Source organism: Narcine bancroftii, chromosome 3 (assembly GCF_036971445.1).
Source record: "Narcine bancroftii isolate sNarBan1 chromosome 3, sNarBan1.hap1, whole genome shotgun sequence".
NCBI lineage: Eukaryota > Metazoa > Chordata > Chondrichthyes > Torpediniformes > Narcinidae > Narcine > Narcine bancroftii.
Genome location: NC_091471.1, coordinates 262032652 through 262053696, shown reverse-complemented (window position 1 = coordinate 262053696; position 21045 = coordinate 262032652). Strand labels below are relative to the sequence as shown.

The window sequence follows — 21045 nt, the reverse complement described above, 5'->3', positions numbered from 1 at the left end:
AAAAGAGCAAAACACAGTTCTCTCTTCATCCCACCCCCATGCCCCATCCCAGAGTGTCAATGACTTGATATCCAACGTCACAATCTAGGTTAAAAGCTGCCTTTTGAAGGCTGAAAGTAAGAATCTGGACTCCTACAACAGGGTCCATGCCAACAAAGCTCAATACTTCAAATGAGCATATTTCATCTCTTTGCCATGGCTCAGACTGTCATCTTATGCACAGCAATGGTGATGCTTCCATGCTTCCGTATCATTATATTCCCATGATCCGACTCAAGGCAAATCACAGGCACATCTGTTGAGTCAGTGGTCAATTTTGCTGCTTGTTGTGTGAGAACAGAAACTACACCTGCATGTTCATCAATTAGTGACCCACGGCAGCCCAGGTTGAGGCCTTGTTCATCAGCACAGAGGACTCCTATAATGGCAGGGTTCTTCATCGTCTCCTGCAGCTGCTGCTCCAAGACCGCCTCCATCATGCCGTGCTCGGCATTTGAGCCTGCAGCCATGTCCATCCTCATCAAGTTCTAGTATCCTGGTGGTGAGGGGGGGGGGGGGGGTCACTATTGACCTGAAACTTAGCTTCACTTAAATACTGAGGATACAAGATCAGGTCAGAAGTGAAATAACTTTTCGTGTATAACTTTTATAACATTTTAACTACTTGTAAATTAGGGGAGACCTCCAGAATCTTGGCTGTCTGGTTGCTAAAGACTTCCCCATCAACCAGATTTCAGATTTTAGTTTATTGTCAATCTTGAGATTCTTTTTCCTGTGAGCGTGGCAGCATTACCACTTATTGGCGGTGTGAAACAACTGTACTCAATGTACACATGTAAAACAAATAAAGAAATGTAAAGAAATTGACTGTGCTACACAGAGAGAAAAAAATCAATAAAGTGCAAAAGTAAGAGTCCTTAAATGATTTCCTGATTGAGTTTGTCGACGAGGAGTCTGATGGTGGAGGGGGAGCAGCTGTTCCTGAACCAGGTGGTGCGAGTCTTGAGGCACCGATACCTCTTTCCTGATGGCAGCCATGAGAAAAGAGCGTGTACTGGGTGATGTGGATCCTTGCTGATTGCTGCTGCTCTCTGACGGCAGCATTCCCCATAGGTGTTCTCAATGGTGGGGAGAGTTTTGCCTGTGATGTCCTGAACTGCGTCCACTCCACTACCTTTAGCAGGGATCTGTGCTCAGGGGTATTGGTGTCCCCAAATCAGACCATGATGCAGCTGGTCAGCACACTTTTTACCATGCGTCATTCTTGCTGCAAACCTGCCAACGTGGTTTTCCAGACCGCTGTGTAGGTGCTGCATTTGCCCTGATTTAATGGTTGATTTCTCATCTCTGAATCAAAAGGTTGTGGGTGCGATGCCCTCTCCAGAGACTTGAGGTCAAGATCCAGGTCAATATTCACCTAGTGCTGCACTGCCTAAGATTCCTCCTTTCAAATGAAGCACTAAACTTGTGGATTACCCAGTGCTATCTAGATCATCTACAACCCAAACACTCAAGGGCCTGTAGCCAAGAACAGAGAAAACCGAAAAGCAGTTAGTGTACACTGGAAAGAAAATGTTGACCTATCCATGCCTCAAACCCACAGCAGATTATCTAATTCAGTCTCATCCTCACCCAGACCACCAAAGAGGTGAAGGCCAAATACTAGTTGGAAAGAAGCAAGGCCTCAGGAGTAGACAATCCCCCTGTTGAGGTTCTGCAACTTGGTGATGAGGATGTTCAGTGATAAACTTCACAGCTTCATTTCCATTGTCTGGGAAAAGAAGGGGGATGAGGAGAAGGCTGATGCGAACAACTTGTCAGAAATACTGTAACCATCTTCATGAAAGAAAACTGATTGTAGTAACTACAAAGCAACTTTCTGCTTCCTGTCTGCCATATCCAGTGGCCAAAGACCTGCCCCATAAATTGCAATGGGGATTTTGTCCCCTTCAGGACACAATGGACACTCTCTTCATTATAAGTTGATGTCAAGTGAATGGTAGGGAGCAGATTCAATGAGCAGAGATGCTAAAGCTCTTTGACTCCATCAACAAAGAGGAACATGGAGCATCTTGCCCAATATGGTTGTTCATTGAAATTCATCTCCAACATCACTGCTACACAAGGATGGGGAAGTCATGGTCTTAACCAAAGGGTCCACCATAGAGTCTGGCTCAGTGTTGTAAATCAAGGCTGCACCATCACTTAACATTTCCCTGTTCTTTGATGCTGCAGCCCATTTCCATCAAGCTTCCTGCAGGTTGAGTTAATCTACAGGACAAATGGGAAACAGTTCAATCAAAATTGCCTTTGTTCCAGAACCAAGGTCCACCCAATGTCAATCGTCAAATTGCAGCTTGAAGTTTGCACATTTTCACATCTGGAGGCCTGTCTGCTCCTCTGTTCATTGAAGAAGGAGAGATGTTGGGCCTTTCCCTTAACTTTTGAAAACAGAAATCTCCCAACTTGCCCCACTGTACAATACCACATTCTGATAATGAAGGTTGATGATAAGGTCCTGGAAGGTTTGGATTGCTTCCATTATCTCAGAGCAGACTCTCAGTGAATGCAAACACCTTTGGTGTGACACCCCACATAGTTTTTGTCCACCTGAAGAAAATGAATCTGTTGAAAGATCAAAATCACTGTTCCTGAGAATTTTATATCTCTGGGCACTTTTAAGATATGGAATAGATATAGTACTTCATTCCTGAACTGAATTAAATTGATTGTTTACTGTCAACATGTACCACAATACATTGAAAAGCAACTCAGCCATTCTTAACTACAGCAGGTAGTTCAATAATGAAAAAATGTTGCTAAGACAAAGTTCAGGATGTAGAGAAAGTTATTAAACTGTACTAGGCAATCATCTCTTACAGATGAGAGGTCCAGTCAAGAGTCTGATAACATTAGGAAAGAAACCAGACAGACATCTCTAATGGTGTTTCAGCAATGGGACTCTGTGTGTGTGTGTGTGTGTGTGTGTGTGTGTGTGTGTGTGTGTGTGTGTGTGTGTGTGTGTGTGTGTGTGTGTGTGTGTGTGTGTGTGTGTGTGTGTGTGTGTGTGTGTGTGCGCTTGCGCCTGTGTGTTGTGTGAGAATGTGACTGTGTGTGTTCTTGTGTGTATGTGGGTGTTGTGTTTGTGTGTCTGTATGAATGTTGTTTGTGTACTCACGTGCACGCAACACATTTATGAACATATGTACAAGTAATGGAAATATACGATTGTCTCTTCAAATACCCAGATTATTGGCAAGAGAAAAGAACCAATGTCTTCTCCCAGGCCAACTTTCCTAGCACAAAGGTTCTTTCTATACACAGGCCATTCTGTTGGACAGGCCTCATTGTTCGCAAGCCTTTTACTGACACCCAAATCCAAAACAGATACTATTCAGTGTTGCTTTATGGGAACAGGACAGAAGAAAAGATACATGGATGTTCTCAAAGTTTCCTTGAGGAAGTGTCACGCAGACACTTCTTGTCCATTCCTTGGGAACACAGTGGAGACAGCAGGAGAAAGGCACCAACTTCCAAACTCCTCAGACTATCTCTGCTCCTTGACCACCAGAATCCTCAGAACTGGAATTCAAGTGGTTCATCCCCAATCCTGAGCAACTGTAAAGGACCCCATTGTTCTATTAGAAAGAGCAGGGTATTGCTTCCTTGGAAATGTTCATCCCTTAACCAACACTTTAAAAGGATTGGTTTTTTTTTATTGAGTGAGAGTGAGAGAGAGAGAGAGCAGGGAAGAGAAAGAGAGAGTGGGGAAGAGAGAGAGAGAGGGAAGAGAGGGATGTTACAGGTTTGTCACTTTTTGATAACAGGTTACAATACTGATTGGAATAGGTTTGTCAGATCCAGTTCAGCCATGGAATATTCATGAGGATACATCTGTCACCACAAGTCAGATATAAAATATAAACTTACAGATCTGTCGTTTTGGTACTGGTGGTCACTGATCTGTCACTGTATCATTTTGGGGTACAATAATTGGGGGACATATCTGCTCCTTTATCATATAAGGGTACTACTGGTAGTGAGAGGTATGTACCGGTAGATTTACGCCCGCACTATAATTCTGGCTGCAGTACCAGTTGGGAAGGCCTATCACTATATAACACTGGTACAGATCTCACACTGTATACCCTTGGGAAACATTACTGGTGGGATTATACCTGCCACTGTAAGGCACTAGGAATAAGCACTGATGGATTTGGTCATTTACTGTAAGGCATTGGAGTAGTGGTAGGTCTGTCAGTATATAATTCTGGCAAATCATTCTGGTGGGGACAGTCTATCACTGTATAAATTTGGGCTAGTGTGCCAATGAGTAAATGTCTCTCCCTGTAAAGCCCTGGTATGTAAGTCTATTGGGAGAAAGGGCTATTTGTGGGAGACACTGTGGGACAATGCTCCTGGGGTCAGGCCTGATACTTCATTACACTATGCCACAGAGTTATAGAGTCATACAGGGTGGAAACAGGCCCTTGTGTCAACTTGTCCACACTGACCAACATGCCCCACCCACCTGCCTATATTTGGCCCATATCCCTCTACACCCATCCTATCCATGTATCCATCCAATTTCTTTCTTAATTATTGCAACGGTACTTGTCTCAATCACCTCTTCTGGGAGCCCATTCCATCCACTGGGTAACGGCAGTGTGAACTTGATATGTACTTCTGGAGTCTGTGAGACTTCTGCAGATTATATCCAGACCAGAAGCCTCTGGAGCCAAAGAAATGTCTAACATTGCAGTCCACAGTCTCCCTCCCTCTCATCCAGTCTACTGGCTGGATCCCATGTGCACCCCAACACAGCACTGAACCTCACAGCATATGTACTCTAGACTGTACACTCACACTCACCCACAAACTAATTTTTAAGAGCATATGGGTCCATTCATATATGCATGAATCTCAGACCTATAAATCAGTATCAGAATTCATTGTCATGAACATGTCACAAAATTCATTGTTTTGTGACATCATTACAGTGAAAATACTGCTATAAAATTACATTTAAAAATAAATAAATTTGTGCAAGAGTGATGTAGTGTCTGTGGTTCATTGTCCATTCAGAAATCTGGTGGCAGAGGAGAAGAAGCTGTCCTTGTGCTGCTGGGTGCTTGTCTTCAGGCTCCTGTGCCTCTTTCCCAATGGTAGCAAAGTGAAGAGGGCATGGTCTGGGTGGTGGGGGTCCTTGAGGATAAAGGCAGCTTTTCTTAAGACACTGCCGCTTGTACACCTCCTCGATAGGAGTGGAGACTGATGCCCATGTTGGCGCTGGCCGAGTTCACAACTTCTGGAGTTTTTTCTTGTCCTGTGCATTGGCACCTCTGTACCAGAGAGTGATGCAACCAGTCAGACTGCTCTCCACAGTACACCTGTAGAAGTTTGTAAGAGTCTTTGGTGACGTACCAGATCTCCTCATGAACTACAGCCGCTGGCAATCCTTCTTTGTGATTGCATTGACGTGGAGGCCCAAGGACAGATTCTCAGAGATATTGACCCCAGGAATTTGAAGATCTTAACCATTTCCACTACTGACCCCTCAGTGAGGACTGGTTCGTGTTCTCCCAATTTCCACTTCTTGAAGTCCTCAATCAGCTCCTTGGTTTGCTAATGTTGTCGTGACACCACTCAATGAGCTGATCTCTCTGTCTCCTGTACGCTACTTCATGGTTGTCTATGATTCTGCCGACGACCGTGGTGTCACAGGCAAAGTTGTAGATGACATTTGAATTGTGCCTGGCCACACAGTCACAGGTGTAGAATGAGTAGAGCAGTGGGCTAAGCACTGTGTTGATCATCAGTGAAGAGAAGACATTTCTGATTCTTATTGACTGTGATTTTCCAATGAGGAAGTCAAGAATCCACTTGCAGAGGATGGTGCAGAGGTCCAGGTTTTGGAGCTTGTTGACCAGCACTGAGGGGATGATGGTGTTAAAAGCTGAGCTGTAGTCGATGAAGAGTAGCCTGATGTATGTTCTGCTGTTGTCGAGGTGATCCAGAGCTGAGTGATATTGCGTCTCTCATTTGTAAAAAAGCAATATTTCTTTATTTATTTTGTATAGACAAAATACTTGTCCTGCATAACATTGTTTGTCCGCATGTGTGTTTGTAGTGATACAAGCACCGGATTGTCTGTGGACTGCCTGCGCCTGTCTGCATTCCTACCTGCCTATTGCAGGGGGTGACCCACTGTATCTGCAGGAAAGTAACCTGGGAGGCTGGCTTCACCTGCCAATCACTGATCCCATATAAAGGCTCACGCCGGCCCTTCTGTAGGCAGTAGAGCACATGGAGCCAGAAGGGAGACTGAACCTCTTGGCAAGGTTTAAGCTAATTAAAACCTGTGGTACAGCCTTTGTTGTTTGAGCTTGTTTGATCGCACTGCAGCGCATCACAGTGTTATGTCTGGTTGTGTGTCTGCATGTTTTGCACTGAGGACTGGAGAATGCTGTTCATTGGATTGTACTTGTACAGTCAGATGACAATAAACTTGACTCGACTAGACTTGATCTGCTGTGGAGTGATTGTAACGGTAGGGGAATTGCAGTGGGTCCAGATCTTTACTTTGGTATGAATTAATTCTGGCCATGACCAACCTTTCAAAGGATTTCATCAAGGTAGACGAGAGTGTTTCTGGATGATAGTCATTGAGGCAGCTCATTCTGTTCTTCTTAGCCCCACAAGGATGGCACGGTTGGTGTAGTGGTTACTGCAATGCCTTTACAGCGCCAGAAATTGGGACCAGGGTTTGAATCCCACACTGTCTGTAAGGAGTTTGAACGTTCTTACTGGATCTGCGTGGGTTTTCCCCGGGGACTCTGGTTTCCCCCCAACATTCGAAATGAACTGGGGGGAGGGTGGTGTAGGTTAATTGGGTGTAAATTGGGCAGCATGGACTCATGGGCCAAAATGTCCTGTTACCATGCTGTATGTCTAAATTTAGACCTCTACACACACACACACACACACACTTTCTGAATATTTTTCCTCCAGCAGCTGTGTGGATTTCCTGGGGTCCCTGACTTCCCTGTCAGGATGGAGGGTCACAGCCCACTCTCATTCACACCACCCAATCCAATAAGACCAGATTGTGCCATTGAAAGTCACATGATTGACATCCCCTCCCACCTGACTCCTTCCCTCCATATCGTATCCTCAGTCCTTGCTCTTCTCCTTCAACGTCCCACCTCTTCTTCCCCACAGAATGCCAGAATGCCATGTCATTGGACCTATCATGTTTTTCATTAGGTGAAACATTAAACCTGAGGTAAACAAGGGAACTACAAGTGCTGCAGAACTAGAACAGCACACATGGGTGCCAGAGAAACCTAGCAGTCACACAGCATCCAGGGAAAGCAATAGGCAGTCGACACTTTGGGCCTCAGCTCTTCATCATGAATACCCAAAATAGGCAGATACCTCATCAAGAAGGTGAGGTGAAGGCGGGGGGGGGGGGGGGGGGGGAGGGGGAGGTGGGATGGGGTGGGTGGAAGGGGAAGGACCATAGGCTTGTAGTAGGGAGGGGTAAGCAGCAGCGGAGATGATCAGGGAAGGGGACAGAGTGCTGAGGAAGATGGGAGAAAAGAAGGGAAGGAGTGGGGAGATGAAGGTGGGTGATGGGCAGGTCAAGGAGTCAGACTGATGAAGGAAAACAAAAGAACAGAGGGAAGAAATAAAATATGAAAAAGGGAACTATAGAGCTCATCAAAAGAATCAAAGACTTGTTGATCCAAACCAAGGCTTTTATTAGCAAAAGACAGGAGCTCTTCACAAGTGGCTGACCAGTCCGGAATGATCCGACCTGGCTAGGGACACAAGGCCTAGACAGTAGGCATGGCTTAGCTCTCAGCCAATCGCTGTAAGCACAGTCTAGATACTGTAACTATATACACTATATACATTGGTGATAGATCTGTACTATCACAGGAACGTGGGAGAAGGTTTCCAGAAATTGAAAGTCGATATTAATGACAGTTAATATCTCCCGGATGGAGAGAGCCAAGGCAGGATACAAGGTGCTGTTCCTTCCAATTCACATGTGATCTCAACCTGGCAGTACATGATATCATGTCAATGTGGCAGTGGGGTGTGGTTGGCCACTGGAAGGTCCTTGCAGTCGCAGCAGACAGAATGAATGTGCTCAACGAGGCGTTCTCAAGATTCATGATTTCTTTATTGGTAAAAAACAGAATCAGAATCAGAATTTATTGTCATGAACAGGTCATGAAATTCAGTGTTTGTGGAAGCATTGTACTGCAAACATTCATATTATAATCACCTTACTATATATAAAAATAATACTTCATGAAAAGTGAGGCAGTGTCTTTGGTTCATTGATTATTCAGGAATCTGATGGCAGTGGGGAAGAAGCTGTCCTGGTGCCATTGAGTGCTTGTCTTTAGGCTCCTGAACCTTTTCCCTGATGGTAGCAGAGTGAAGAAGGCGTGGCCTGGGTGGTGGGGGTCTTTGAGGATAGAGGCTGCTTTATTAAGACACTGCCTCATGTAGATGTCCTCGATGGAGTGAAGTCTGGTGCCTGTGATGTCACTGGCCGAGTAAATAACCCACTGGAGTTTATTCTTGTCCTGAGAGTTGGCAGGTGACAGGTGTAGTATTACATGAAATTGATTTTAGTCTACCGTAAGGCAGACAAAAATTACTCAGCACCCCTTTCAGAGAAAGAGAAGCAAGAGAGCCTTCCCCCGGGGTTACGGTGTGCAGTATTCCAGCAGCCCCTACATTCACAAAGATTTCAATTCAAACCATCTACAGCCCAAGCACCAGATCCAAACCTCCGACATGATCAGGAAGCCTTCAGTTCACTTGGCACTCTCTCGTATCCCGGTTCCAATAACCGGTTCCCCTTCAGCTAGTCTTGAGCCAGTCTCCTGCAGCCAACAGCCTGGTGTGAGCCCTTTGACCGCTGTCACCAGCGGCCCACTTCCTGCATGGGTTCCTCGCCTTGAGTCACCGACAGCCTGTGCTCTTCAGCTGCAGGACCGCCCACTGGTCCGCCACCGTGGCCACTATCATGTATGGTCGTCTCCTCTGCTTCTTGGAAGGGGGGGGTGGTAATCTCCCTGTTCTGGCACTCTCCACTTCCCCAGAGTTTACAACTCCTCGAGGCTGCTGCCAAACTCAGGTGCCACCATCTTGGGCCCAGACCCCACAGTCAGCTCCTTTAACAGGCCATTTAAAGCCAGTGCAGAGCCGATGATGGTTGGACGAGGCAGGTAGAACCCTGCGGAGGTACGTTGCACCAATTCCGGTAACCCCACCATTTTTATTTTCACAGTTGCATCCTTTCTTACGATGTAAAGGAGGCTGTGGGAGCACGATGCAATAAATGTCCCCAGCAGGTTTGCAGTGAAGCAGATGGTCAAAGGGAAGGACCCAGAACCTGGGTGATTCTATGCTGCCACCTCCTGGCTGCCTCCATAAAAGCAGCAAAATAAAAAAACCCAGAGACATTTTTCAAAACAATACTGTCAGCAGCTGGAAGAGCTCCAACTTGGTCAAAGGGGCCCTGTGGTCAATCCAAAATATGTTGGCCGTCCAACTGAAGGAACTGTACAGCACCATCTGTTCAGTCAAAGATTGGCTTCTATGAGGTTTTCCTCTGCGAGCTGTATCCTGGACAATGGAAAAAATTCCATGCATGGGTTCTGCGGCTGAAGAACACACGGGTAGCGAGCGGGCTGTTGGTGACTCAATGTGAGGAACCCACACAGGCTGCGAATGACTGTGGTCAAAGGGCTCACACCAGGCAGCGGCTACTGGAAACTGGCTTGAGACGGACTGAAGGGGTACCAGGTGTTGGAACCGACAACGTGAGAGGATGCCAAGGTATCCTGACCATGTCAGAGGATTGGATCTTGAGCTTGGACTGCTAATGGTTTCGATTGGACCCTGTGTGGCTGTGGGGGGCTGCGGCAGTTCTAGAAGTGAATCCACAGACACTTGGGGATTCCCTTTCTCTGACTGTAAGAGAAGCTTCAGGCAATTTCTGTCGATGGCGAATCTGTCTTTGCACTGTCTTTATTACATGACGATAAAGGAATCTTGAATCTATACAACTGTGAACCCATTGTAGGATTCTAGGATTTCCAATCTGTTGTTTATCATTTGTTTAGGAAGAGTTGACATTAATTATGATAAGAAATAAAAGAACCAAAGTGGCAATGGTTGTAATTTCTTCCCTTGATCCTTTGTTAAATATAAGTACATTACTACTAGTAAAATTAAATTGAACTATTTCACTTTGCAACATGTGAAGGATCGGTAGCCATCCTCAATCCAGGTTCTAGGGTGAAGTTCCAATCAGCAGTATATTCTCCTGAGGAATGAAGACTTTTCTTTACCCAACTCCCCTTATTTGATACACAGGCCTGTGGGACATCTGCACCTCCGCAGAGGATCCAGGAGCCCCCCCCCCCCCAAACATCCAAATACATGGGTTCAAATTCCCCTATGCTATCTGACATTAACCAATCTCAAAACAGTCACATCCCTGGTCACAAGCATTATCCCATCAGCATTAAGCCCATCTACATGATGCACCATATTGTGGACCAATCACACAGACATTTCCCCCTCCTCTAGGGCATTTTTACAGATTCGATTCCCCTAATTCCTGAAAATCACATGACTCTAGAGAGAAACAGAACTGTTGGAAGTTACCAGCCAGAATCAGCAAAACACATTCCAAAACCTCTTGCTTTCCTTGGTCAGGATTAATGGAATTTCAGCTTGGAGGATTTTGCTCAGGCAATACACATCCCAGTCCCCCTCACTGTCCTTTGTTATTTGCAACTGTCCCAGCATAAACATTAACCAAGTTGTATTTATATATTAATGTGTTAATTTAGTTGATGTATTATTAATCAATACCAATCTAAACAAAAGACCCTTACTCTACAATGAAAAGACCAAAGGACTGGGATTGACTGAGAGGGACGACCACCTTCAACCAAAATTAGCATCACGCGGCCACGCAAATGTTAGCGAGTATAATTGAATACTCCTTGTGACAGACAGTTATCAAACAACTATGCCAAGTAATTAGCAAGGTGAATGGTGACTGATTATTCAATCAAACCTGGACAACATTGACGGTTTCGGGAGTACCTCCAGATGCACCTAGGCAGGGAATCGCTTCTCTGTCCCCTTTATGGGTTAATTTAATTTAATTTAATTGAGTATTACAAAAATAACCCATTCTGTGAGCAATAAAAGCCACCCAATTATGATAGATGCATCATGTGTATACTAGTCTGATACAATAACTGAAACCATTGGTGCAAAATATTCAAATTCAAGGTTCCTTATTGTCATGTATTATTGCACAAAATTTCCTTCTGCCTGTCGTAAGGTGGACAAAGAGTTGCCATTAGCATTGCCCGACATCCCTTACAGTAAGAGAGAAGGAGTGAGCAAAAGGAAGTCCCTTTTCTTCCTAGGTACTCCCCTGGAATCAAATATGCCTGACTTTGATTCTGGCTTTATGGGCTCTCAGGTGACAAATGAGGGTACAGGAGTTACAGATGGTTCCCATGGAGGTGAGGTGCAGAAAACCAGACTTAGAAATGTGCTGTTTGATGCCAGCCTCCACTGAGACTGGTTTTGCTGTTGACCCCTCAGTCACTATCATGGCTGATACAGAGCTGTGGGATGTGGCAGGTGGAGATAAATTTCTTTTTTTTTTAATTTAATTTTTAATAAAATCTTTAGGCCACATTTATTTAAGGCATGGCTGCTTTCCCTCTCCCAAATCAATCCATGTGCCCAAAAATAATGAAGCATGAATCAGAAGGTTACATCCTTGTTCAACAAATAGCAAGTCAAAATTCAAAACAAAGTTGAATAATGTACGTCCATCAAGATATGGCTAATCCTAAAGCGTGCCATTTCCCAAAAATTATCCTCACAACAAACCAATAAGCATAGCCGTCCTGGAAAAGGAATCTCTCTCTGAAGGAGATGAATTTCTGTAACAGTTAATGTTGGCGTGGGCTTTCTGCAGTCCCTCTCAACTGATGGAATTCAAGGCTTTAGTGATGTCAGCAAAGACCATGTACAATGGCTAGTGTTATTTCCTGCCGTTTTTTTGGACATGTTCCGCAGTGAAGATCATGTCCACTGTATCTCAAGGTGTCCAGAATCTACTTTGCGGTTCAGGGAGATTTGGCCACTGGTGGTTGAAGAGGAATTCTGTGTTGGACAGTGTGATCCCTTAGTGGCTACTATTTGTGAACACCTCATTTCTTGGAGACGGTCACAATTAAATCATCTCCAAGTTCCCTTGAAATATTCTCCTTTTCCCACGGACCCAGTGAGGCCACGCGTTTGTGACTGACGCTCTTCATTGCCAAGATTTAGGATTCCTCCAGGATGTTATAAGAAAGGCCCCTCAAGCCTGCTCTGCCATTCAATGGGATCACTGCTGATCTGATGAAAGGCTGATCTTCACCTACCTGCCTTTTCCCCATATCCTTTAATTCCCCTACTAATCCAACCTTGTCTTAAATATATTTGAGGTCTCCTCCACAGCTTCAATGGGGAATAAATTCCACAGGTTCACCACCCTGGGAAAAGCAGTTCCTCCTCATCTACTACCCTGTATCTTGAGGTCTCTCCCACCAATGGAAACAACTTACCCACCTAATTTACGTTCCTATAAGGTCCCCTCTCATTCTTCTAAATTCCAATGAGTACAATCATAGATGACTTAATCTCTCCTCCTAAGCTAACCACTTCATCTCTAGAATCAACCTGGTGAACTGCCTCTGCACCGCCTCCAAAGCCAGTACATCCTTCCTCAAGTAAGGAGACCAGAACTGCACGCAGTTCTCCAGATGTGGCCTCACCAGCACTTTGTATAGTTGCAGCGTAATTTCCCTGCTCTTAAATTTCATCCCTTGACCAATGAAGGCCAACATTCCATTTACCTTCTTGCAAATGAACAAATGATAGGAGTGAATAGGAAAGACTTATTTCTACCAGAACTGTATATAATGATGCAAGACAAGAGCGGGCTGGCCAGTCGAATTTGTTTAGTGTGATGGGTTTGATCCTTGGGTTCTGTGTATGAAAGATGACAAGGAATGAATGTGTTTCCTTGGAATTCTATCCAAGAAGAGTGGCCAGATACTGAGTTCTCTATAATGAGGAAGAATTTGGCTTATTGGGAATGCACATAATAGAATGAGTTTGCCTTCATTGAGATTCTGAGTAGCTGAGAGCGATTTATAGTCCAACATCTGAATGTACTTAAGTTGATCTGATTTTGCTACACCAAGCAAGATCCTAAATAAATGATTAGATTTGCATCACCAGTGGGTTATGTGCATTGCCTTGGTTCAGTTACATCTATCCATAATTAAAACATTTCACTGCATAGTAAGTCCGCTTTACCCTGCATTGCACCCATTAATATTTCAAGGATCATCAGGCCCTGCCAGATCCAACAGGGAACCAATGAAACAAGCTGTATAACTGATGACTCAACCCCTGACCCACAGAAATCTCCAAATCTCTGAATCCTCACACAGAGCAGTTTGTTTCTGCATGGCTTCAGTGATGGGAAAATCTGACTGATCCAATTACAAGTAAATAACCCTCTTCTTCGACAAGTAAATATGTACAGCTATTTCCACAACATGATGCTAAACCCATCACTTTGGTCAAACGGGATTATCTGTCTTAACATCTCCCAGTGTGATTCACTGCCAAACAACATCCCCAAGAACTGTCTTGGAATATACTTTCCTACCTTGAAGAATCTATGTTGTTACCAACCAAATTTCTCTCACTGCAGCTTGCTTTGAATGGGATTAAGGCCAGAAGCAATGGATCTACACAGCAGGCGAATGGCATTGGGGCAGAATGGTAAGTTTCACACGCAGAACAGAGTCACAGCTCAATGCTCCGTTACACTGGGGAAACGACGAGAGTTAGAAGTTTGGTGTGGAGGGAGAGGACAGTGTGTCATTGTGAGAGGTGTCTCATTGTAAACCAAGGTGGTGAGCTAAGGGTAAAAAGACATAAACACAAAAGTCTTCGGACACCGTGTTGAAGAAATTGATCACATAGCTTGATGAAGGGGTCAATCCCAAAATGTTGGTTATGTATCTTTATCTTTGCTACATGTCCTTTTTCCAATTAATTGGCCATGCAGTGTCCCAGGATAGGAAGCCCTTTGTGCCGTTTCCACTGGGCCACCCTTAACAGGGACACAAATTGCTTTTCCACTGAACACAACTCTCCAGGGATCGGAGTGTTCTACCTTCAACTGGAAATGGGTGACTTTCTGCTGTCCCTTTCCCACTGGTTTTATCTGCACACGGGGTGTCAGCAAATGCCAGGGATATGAGTAGGGGTAGAGGTGGTTAATCCCTAGTGTGAAATGACATCATTTGATGCTGGCATTGGAACAGTGTTCCTTTTCTACTGTACCCTGTCCCAGTAAATTCCCAGTTAATTCCTGGGGCAGGGTGCCAGTGGAAAAGAGGCTACCGTTTAATCAGCTGAGTTTCTCCAGCATTTGTGTTTTTACAGGTGAGCTAAGTGGGGGGGGGGGGGGGGAACACAAGACTTTGTGTAGTGGGAATAGAGTTAGGGATGAATGTAAGGACCAGAAGGGGAGGGAATGGGATGGGAGAGGGAAAAGTAACACAGAGAGGTGTGAAGGGGAAGGTGTTGGGATGTGGGATGTATAGATGGAGATTGTAGAGGGAAGAATGGGAGGGGTCAGCAGGTGTCATGGGAGGCAGTTCACAAATCATATCTTGTTACCTTCACAGTATATCAGATCTATCACAGCTCCCTGTGATGTAACACAAGCTGTCCTATCCTGTCACTGAACCAATGTTTAAATTTATGCTGCAAGGTGTGGTTTGGTAAAGAAAATGTAGCTGAACCTGATTGCTAGACACCCAGAGCCAGGGCTTCAGGTTTTGATCTCAAATCTAAGCTCTACTGAAGCAGCCTGTCCCCAGATGACAGTTGATGAAGGCATCAAACTAGGACAGAGAATGGGACTGGGAGCAGGAAACAGGAATGTCAGACAGGGACTTACAGGAAGAGCTGGTGGGGGAGTGGAATTTGTTCCATGTATGATGGTGTGGGTACATGAGGTAGGGTGAGAATCTGGGACAGGTAGGTAAGAGGATCTGGAGGCAAGATCTGTGGGTTACAGATTGGGGATCAGATAGACTGGAGGGTGACTGTATCAGTTCAGGACATAATATTGTCAGACACAGCCAGCCACTGGCTGATACTAATCTCCAGGTATCCACTTCATCCCCATATTCCTCAACTAACTTTGTTTAATAAAACTCTTAACAATTGCCCAGCACTATATACCATGAGCTGAACTGACTTTCCAAACTTCTCCCATAGTCTGAAATGATTTTCTCTCTCAAAGGCTTGTCTGAATTTTGGGATGCAGGGTGAATGCTCCTGGACATGAAGGGTAAATTTAGATTTCAGATTTATTGTCAGAATACATACATGACATCATATACAACCCTGAGATTCTTCTTCCTGCGGGCGAGGCAGAATTACCACTTATTGGTAGTGCAAAACAAAACTATACACAATGTACACATGTAAACAAATTAATGTAAACAAATTGACTGTGCAATACAGAGAGAGAGAAAAAAAAGACAATAAATTGCACAAGTAAAAGTCCTGAAATAAGTTCCTGATTGAGTTTGTGGTTGTGGAGTCTGATGGTGGAGGGGGAGCAGCTGTTCCAGAACCTGGTGGTGTGAGTCTTGTGGCACCGATAACTTCTTCCTGATGGTAGCAGTGAGAACAGAGCATGTGCTGGGTGGAGTGAATCCTCGATGATTGGTGCTGCTCTCCGATGGCAGCGTTCCCTGTAGATGTACTCAATAGTGGGGAGGATTTTACCTGTGATGTCCTGGGCTGGGTCCACTAACTTTTGCAGGGTTTTGTGCTGTGGGGGGGGGGGGGGGGGCAATGGTGTCCTAAAACCAGTCTGTGATGCAGCCGGTCAACACACTTTCCACCACACCTCAATAGAAATTTGTCAGGGTTTCCGATGTCAAGCCAAACCTCTGCAAACTCCTGAGGAAATGGAGGTGCTGACCTGCTTTCTTCACGATGCCATTAGGGTGTTGGGTCCAGGAAAAAACAATGCTAATTGTTTCTCTTCCCACAGGTGCTGCCTGATCTGCTGAGCATTTGCAGCAATTTTGGTTTTATTGCTAATTTTTGGGTTCTGCCCTTTGGCTGAAATTCCCCAACCAATGGAAACTGTTCATTAAAAAAATACAGGAAGTTCAATAGTGCTGAAGATGTTTTTAGATGGCCACGTGAGCACACAGGGAATGTGGAGCATGTGCGAGCAGAAAGGTTTAGTTTAATTGGGGATTGTGTTCAGTGCAGACATCCTGGGCTCCACTGTTCTCTGCTTCAGTAGAAGTGGGAATGGGTCACTGTGGTGCGCTGTTAGCCAGAATCAGACACACAAAGGTGAAGACTGTACAACAGGCTTTAATCCACAAAGACTCCCACAGAGCAAGGCTGGCTGTAGCTGCAGTAACTCTGAGTGAGGCCTCAGGAGGCTGGCACAGGCTTATATCCCGGAGGGTAATTGAAACCCGACTGGGTGGGGCTTGATCCCTTCAGGCCAACTGATTGACAGCCGGCCAGGTGTTGTCCTGTCCCCTTACACTCCTGCAGGTACAGAGGTTGCCCTCTGCAGTAGGCCGGTGGTATACCACCACATTCACCCCCTTCTTTAAAATTGTCCCGGGGTGGGGGTGGCGGCAACAAAGGAATCGCACCCACTATATACATACAATATTTACAGGTTGAGATGATCCGGCGGCCGCCGGAGTCTCTGTGACCGTTGTAGGACTGGTCAGAGGGGAAGTGGGGGGGCTGGCGGCAGGGGTCTATGTGGCTAGTGTGGTGCCACACGGAGGTGTGACTGGGGGGGGCCGGGGTCAAAGTATGAAGGTCGTATTGGATGGGTGGTGGGGGGGGGGGCGGGTTCATCTCCAAAGGCTGAAGCTGGCCCTTGGTCGTCAAAGAGGGCCTGCGTGCCCCATAGCTGCCTGGGAATTGGGATGTATGCCCAGTCAGCATCGTCCTGGACTGGAGGGTGGCGTGGTGTGGTGGGTGCTCCTGCTGGGTCAGGTGTCCTCCCTGCCACTGCCGAACCTAACGTAGGCATAGTTGTGGTTTGCATGTAGGAGGAAAATCTGCTCCACCAGGGCTTCGGCCTTGTGTGTCCTTACATGCTTATGCAGGAGCACCAGTCCTAGGGACACAAGCCATGCTGGGAGAAACATTCCAGTCGCCGACCTCCTGGGGAATGAGAACAGACGTTCGTGAGGGGTCCCGTTGGTAGCTGTGCACAGCAGTGACCGAATGGCATGGAGCGCCTTGGGCAGGGCATCCTGCCAGTACTCAACGGCCCACTCTTTCGACCTGAGAGCCAGGAGGACTGCCTTCTAGCCCACCCCGTTTTTGCTTTCCACTTGCCCATTGCCTCTCGGGTTATAGCTCGTCGTGATGCCCCTTGCCATCAGGTACTGGCGCAGCTCGTCACTCATGAAACTAGACCCCTGGTCACTGTGGATGAAGGCGGGGTCACCAAACATGGTGAAAATCTGTCCCATGGCCCTGATGACGGTGGCTGTGGAGGTGTCCGGGTAAGGGATAGCAAAAGGGAAGCGTGAGTACTCATCCACTACCGTGAGGAAGTAGATGTTTCGGTTCGTGTAAGGCAGGGGCCCTTTGAAGTCAATGTCGAGATCTTCGAAAGGCCAAGTAGCCTTTTCAACATGGACTTGGGGCGGGCGGAAGCGGAGTTTACACTCTGCACAGACCCGATAGGCCTCGGTCGTGTCCCTGACGTCCCTGATGGTGGACGGCAGATTTCGGAACTTAATGAAATGGTACAACCTCGTGACACCCGGATGGCAGAGGGACTCATGCAATGCCTGCAGCCTGTAGTCGTGCATAGATGCGCAGGTGCGAGAGAGGGCATCGGGGGAGTCATTAAACTTCCCGGGGTGGTACTGGGTGTCATAGCTGTTGGTTGCCAGCTTGATTGTCCAACACAAGATCTTGTCGTTTTTGATCTTGTTCTTGTGGGTAGTGTTAAACATGAACGCTATGGCCCACTGGACCATGAGGAGGATGAATCTCCTGCTGGCCAGGAAGTGGCGCCAGTGGCAGACTGCTTCCACAATCGCCTGGGCCTCCTTTCCAATGGTGGAGTGCCCTAGCTCGGAGCCATGGAGGGTCCTGGAGAAGAAAACAATGGGGCGCCCCCCCCCCCCCCTTGGTTGAGGGTAGCAGTGAGGGCCACCTCAGAGCCATTGCTCTCTACCTGGAAGGGGGAGTCCTCATCCACAGCCTGCATCGTGGCATTCGTGATGTCTTGCCTGATATGGATGAAGGCTGCCTGCACCTTGGGTGGGAGGGGAAAGGTTGTAGCTTGGGCCAGTGGGTGGACCTTGTCTGAGAAGTGAGGAACCCACTGCAAGTAATAAGAGAACAGGCCAAGGCACCTGTGGAGGGCCTTTAGCATGGGGGGAATGGGTAACTCCATTAATGGGTGCATTTTTTCTGGATTTGGGTCGATGACTCCATGGGCCACGATGTACCCCAGGATGGCGAGCCGGGTGGTGCTTCTCCTTGTTGTAAGTGTGGTTCAGCTGCCCGGCCGTCTGGAGGAATTTCTCCAGGTTAGCATCGTGGTCCTGCTGGTCACGGCCGCAGGTAGTGACGTTATCCAGATACGGGAACATCACCTTCAGCTTGTGCCGGTCCGCTGGAAAACGGAGACCCCGTTCGTAACCCCAAAGGGAACTCGGCGCAACTGGTACAGGTGCCCGTCTGCCTCAAAGGCGGTGTAGGGCTTGTCCTTTGGGTGGATGGGTATTTGGTGATACGCCGACTTCAGGTCAATCGTGGAGAAAATCCGGTAGCGGGCTATCTCATTGACCATGTCGGCGATCCTTGGCAGGGGGTAGGCATCCAGCTGGGTGTACCAGTTAATGGTCTGGCTGTAATCCATGACCATCCTCTGCTTACTTCCCCCTTTGACCATCAGGACTTGGGCTCTCCGAGGGCTGTTACTGGGCTCTACGATACCTTCCGCCAGGAGTCGCCGCACTTCCACCTTGATGAAGTTTCTGTCTGCGGTGCAATAGCGCCTACTTCTGGCGGCGATCGTCTTGCAGCCTAGCACAAGATGTGGGAAGAGTGCTGGTGGGGCGATGCGCAGTGTGAAGAGGCTGCAGGCTGGCCGGGACTGGTAGGTTGGCATGCTGTGTAATGTGAGTGGAGGTTGGGGCCCCCTTGAAGCCTAGGGTGACACTCTGCAGGTGGCACTGGAAATCTAGGCCCAGGAGGATTGGGGCACAGAGTTTGGGCATGACCAGGAGCCTGAACCCTGTGTAAGTCTCCCTTCCCACAGTTATATCGGCCGAGCAGCGCCAGAGGTTAGCAACAGTCTTATCCTTGGTGTTGAGGGCAATCGAGCAGGTGGTGGGGTGGACTTTTAGTCCCAGGGAGTGGGCTACGCTTGGGTGAATGAAGCTCTCGGTGCTGCCACTGTCGAACAGGCACTTCACTACCTGCCCGTTGACTTGTACGTCCATCATCAAGGTCGTGAGGGATGTCCCTGGTTAATGTGGTGGCGGCCAGGACCGTCTCGGAGTTGGAGTCATCGCTCTCCGGCCAGCGCAGGTATTTATGGCTTCTGGGGACATGGGGAGCATCTGTAGGGTGGCCTGGTCATCGCCCGTGTTGACCATGTTGTCGTCGGTCACTAGATGCAGCAGCCGATGGCACCTGGAGGCGAGGGGAACATCAGTAGGGCGCCTGGTCATTGCCCGTGTTGACCACATCATTCTCAATATCATCGGGGGCCCTCTATGTCAGCCGCTGCCTGGCCCAAGATGGCGGTGACATGTGGGGGCCCGCTGCATGGCTGTCCTCCTTCCCCAGCCGTGTTCGTTGTGCTAGGGAAGTGACATCCTCGCGGCCGGTGGCAGTGATGTCATTATCTCAGCCGGAAGTGACGTCGCTGTAGTTCCGACGAGCGGAGCGGGCGAGGGCAGGGGCTGGTGCAGGTGCTCGGGGCACACACTGCGACAGTCGCTGGCAGGGCTGGATGTTGCACCGTCGAAGTCGGGGAAGGCAGAAGTTGTCATGGGGATAATGGCGCTGCCCGGCACGCGCATGTGGAGGGGTCCGCGGGGAAGGTGGGGAAGTCATTGAGGGCTGCTGAGGTGCCGACTGGTTTTGAGAGGCACACTTTTGCAAAGTGGCCTTTCTTGCCGCATCGGGAACAATACTGGTTCCTAGCTGGGCAGTTTTGGCGCGATCGTCGGTCTGACCCACACCAGGACCTACAGTACTTACAGGGGCGCCGGGCGCCTGCCGCAGTGACGTTCTCCTCCCTATCTCGGACTGGGGCTGCAGCTGCAGTGTGAGAAGGCCATGAGGGAGCCTGGGGGAACCTGGAATCGAAGGCTTCGATGTGCAGGGCTGCTGCTTCCAGGGTTTGGTCCACTTTCACAGTCTTAGTCAGGGCGTAGATAATGTCTTCCAGCAGCTCCTGCCGGATGGCCCTCGAGCGTAGCCCTCGGACTAAGGCATCCTGGATCAGCCTCTCGACCTCCTCCGCACGTACCCCGGGTTCAGCCAGACGTGGTCGGGCCTACTCTCGCAAGTGTCCCAGGTAAGACTCAGCTGTCTCCCTGGGTTGCTGGGCTCGGGTGTTGAGGAGGTAGCTTGCACAGACCGCATTCATGGGGGGCTTGTACAAGTTCTCGAGAGTGTCCATTGTGCTCTTGTACGTGGAGCAGCCTTTGGTTGCCTGGAAGGCGTGGGGACCCAGTTTTGACCAACCTCTTCCGATCAGAGTCCAGGATGCCGCCTACATGTGCCTCAATGATTGCCTCAACCGCGTGCTGCCAGATCTCGAAGTGTGACTGGGCGTCCGAGTGGCATGGGTCGACTTCGAGGCTCCCTGCG

The 21045-nt window shown here is 47.7% G+C and overlaps 1 protein-coding gene and 1 pseudogene across 1 annotated transcript in view; one reads left to right on the top strand and one right to left on the bottom strand.

Annotated features, from left to right (window-relative positions):
• Positions 1-31: 31 nt before the first annotated feature.
• LOC138756470 (ragulator complex protein LAMTOR5 pseudogene) lies at positions 32-498 on the bottom strand (annotated as a pseudogene).
• A 6234-nt stretch (positions 499-6732) lies between these two features.
• Positions 6733-21045, top strand: part of LOC138756821 (putative uncharacterized protein DDB_G0289263) — a 53821-nt gene continuing 39508 nt past the window's right edge. Inside the window, exons 1-3 of the mRNA XM_069923211.1 lie at positions 6733-6880; positions 7430-7449; positions 13835-13905. Coding sequence (XP_069779312.1) covers positions 6733-6880; positions 7430-7449; positions 13835-13905 — 239 coding nt within the window. The remainder of the gene's footprint in view (positions 6881-7429; positions 7450-13834; positions 13906-21045) is intronic.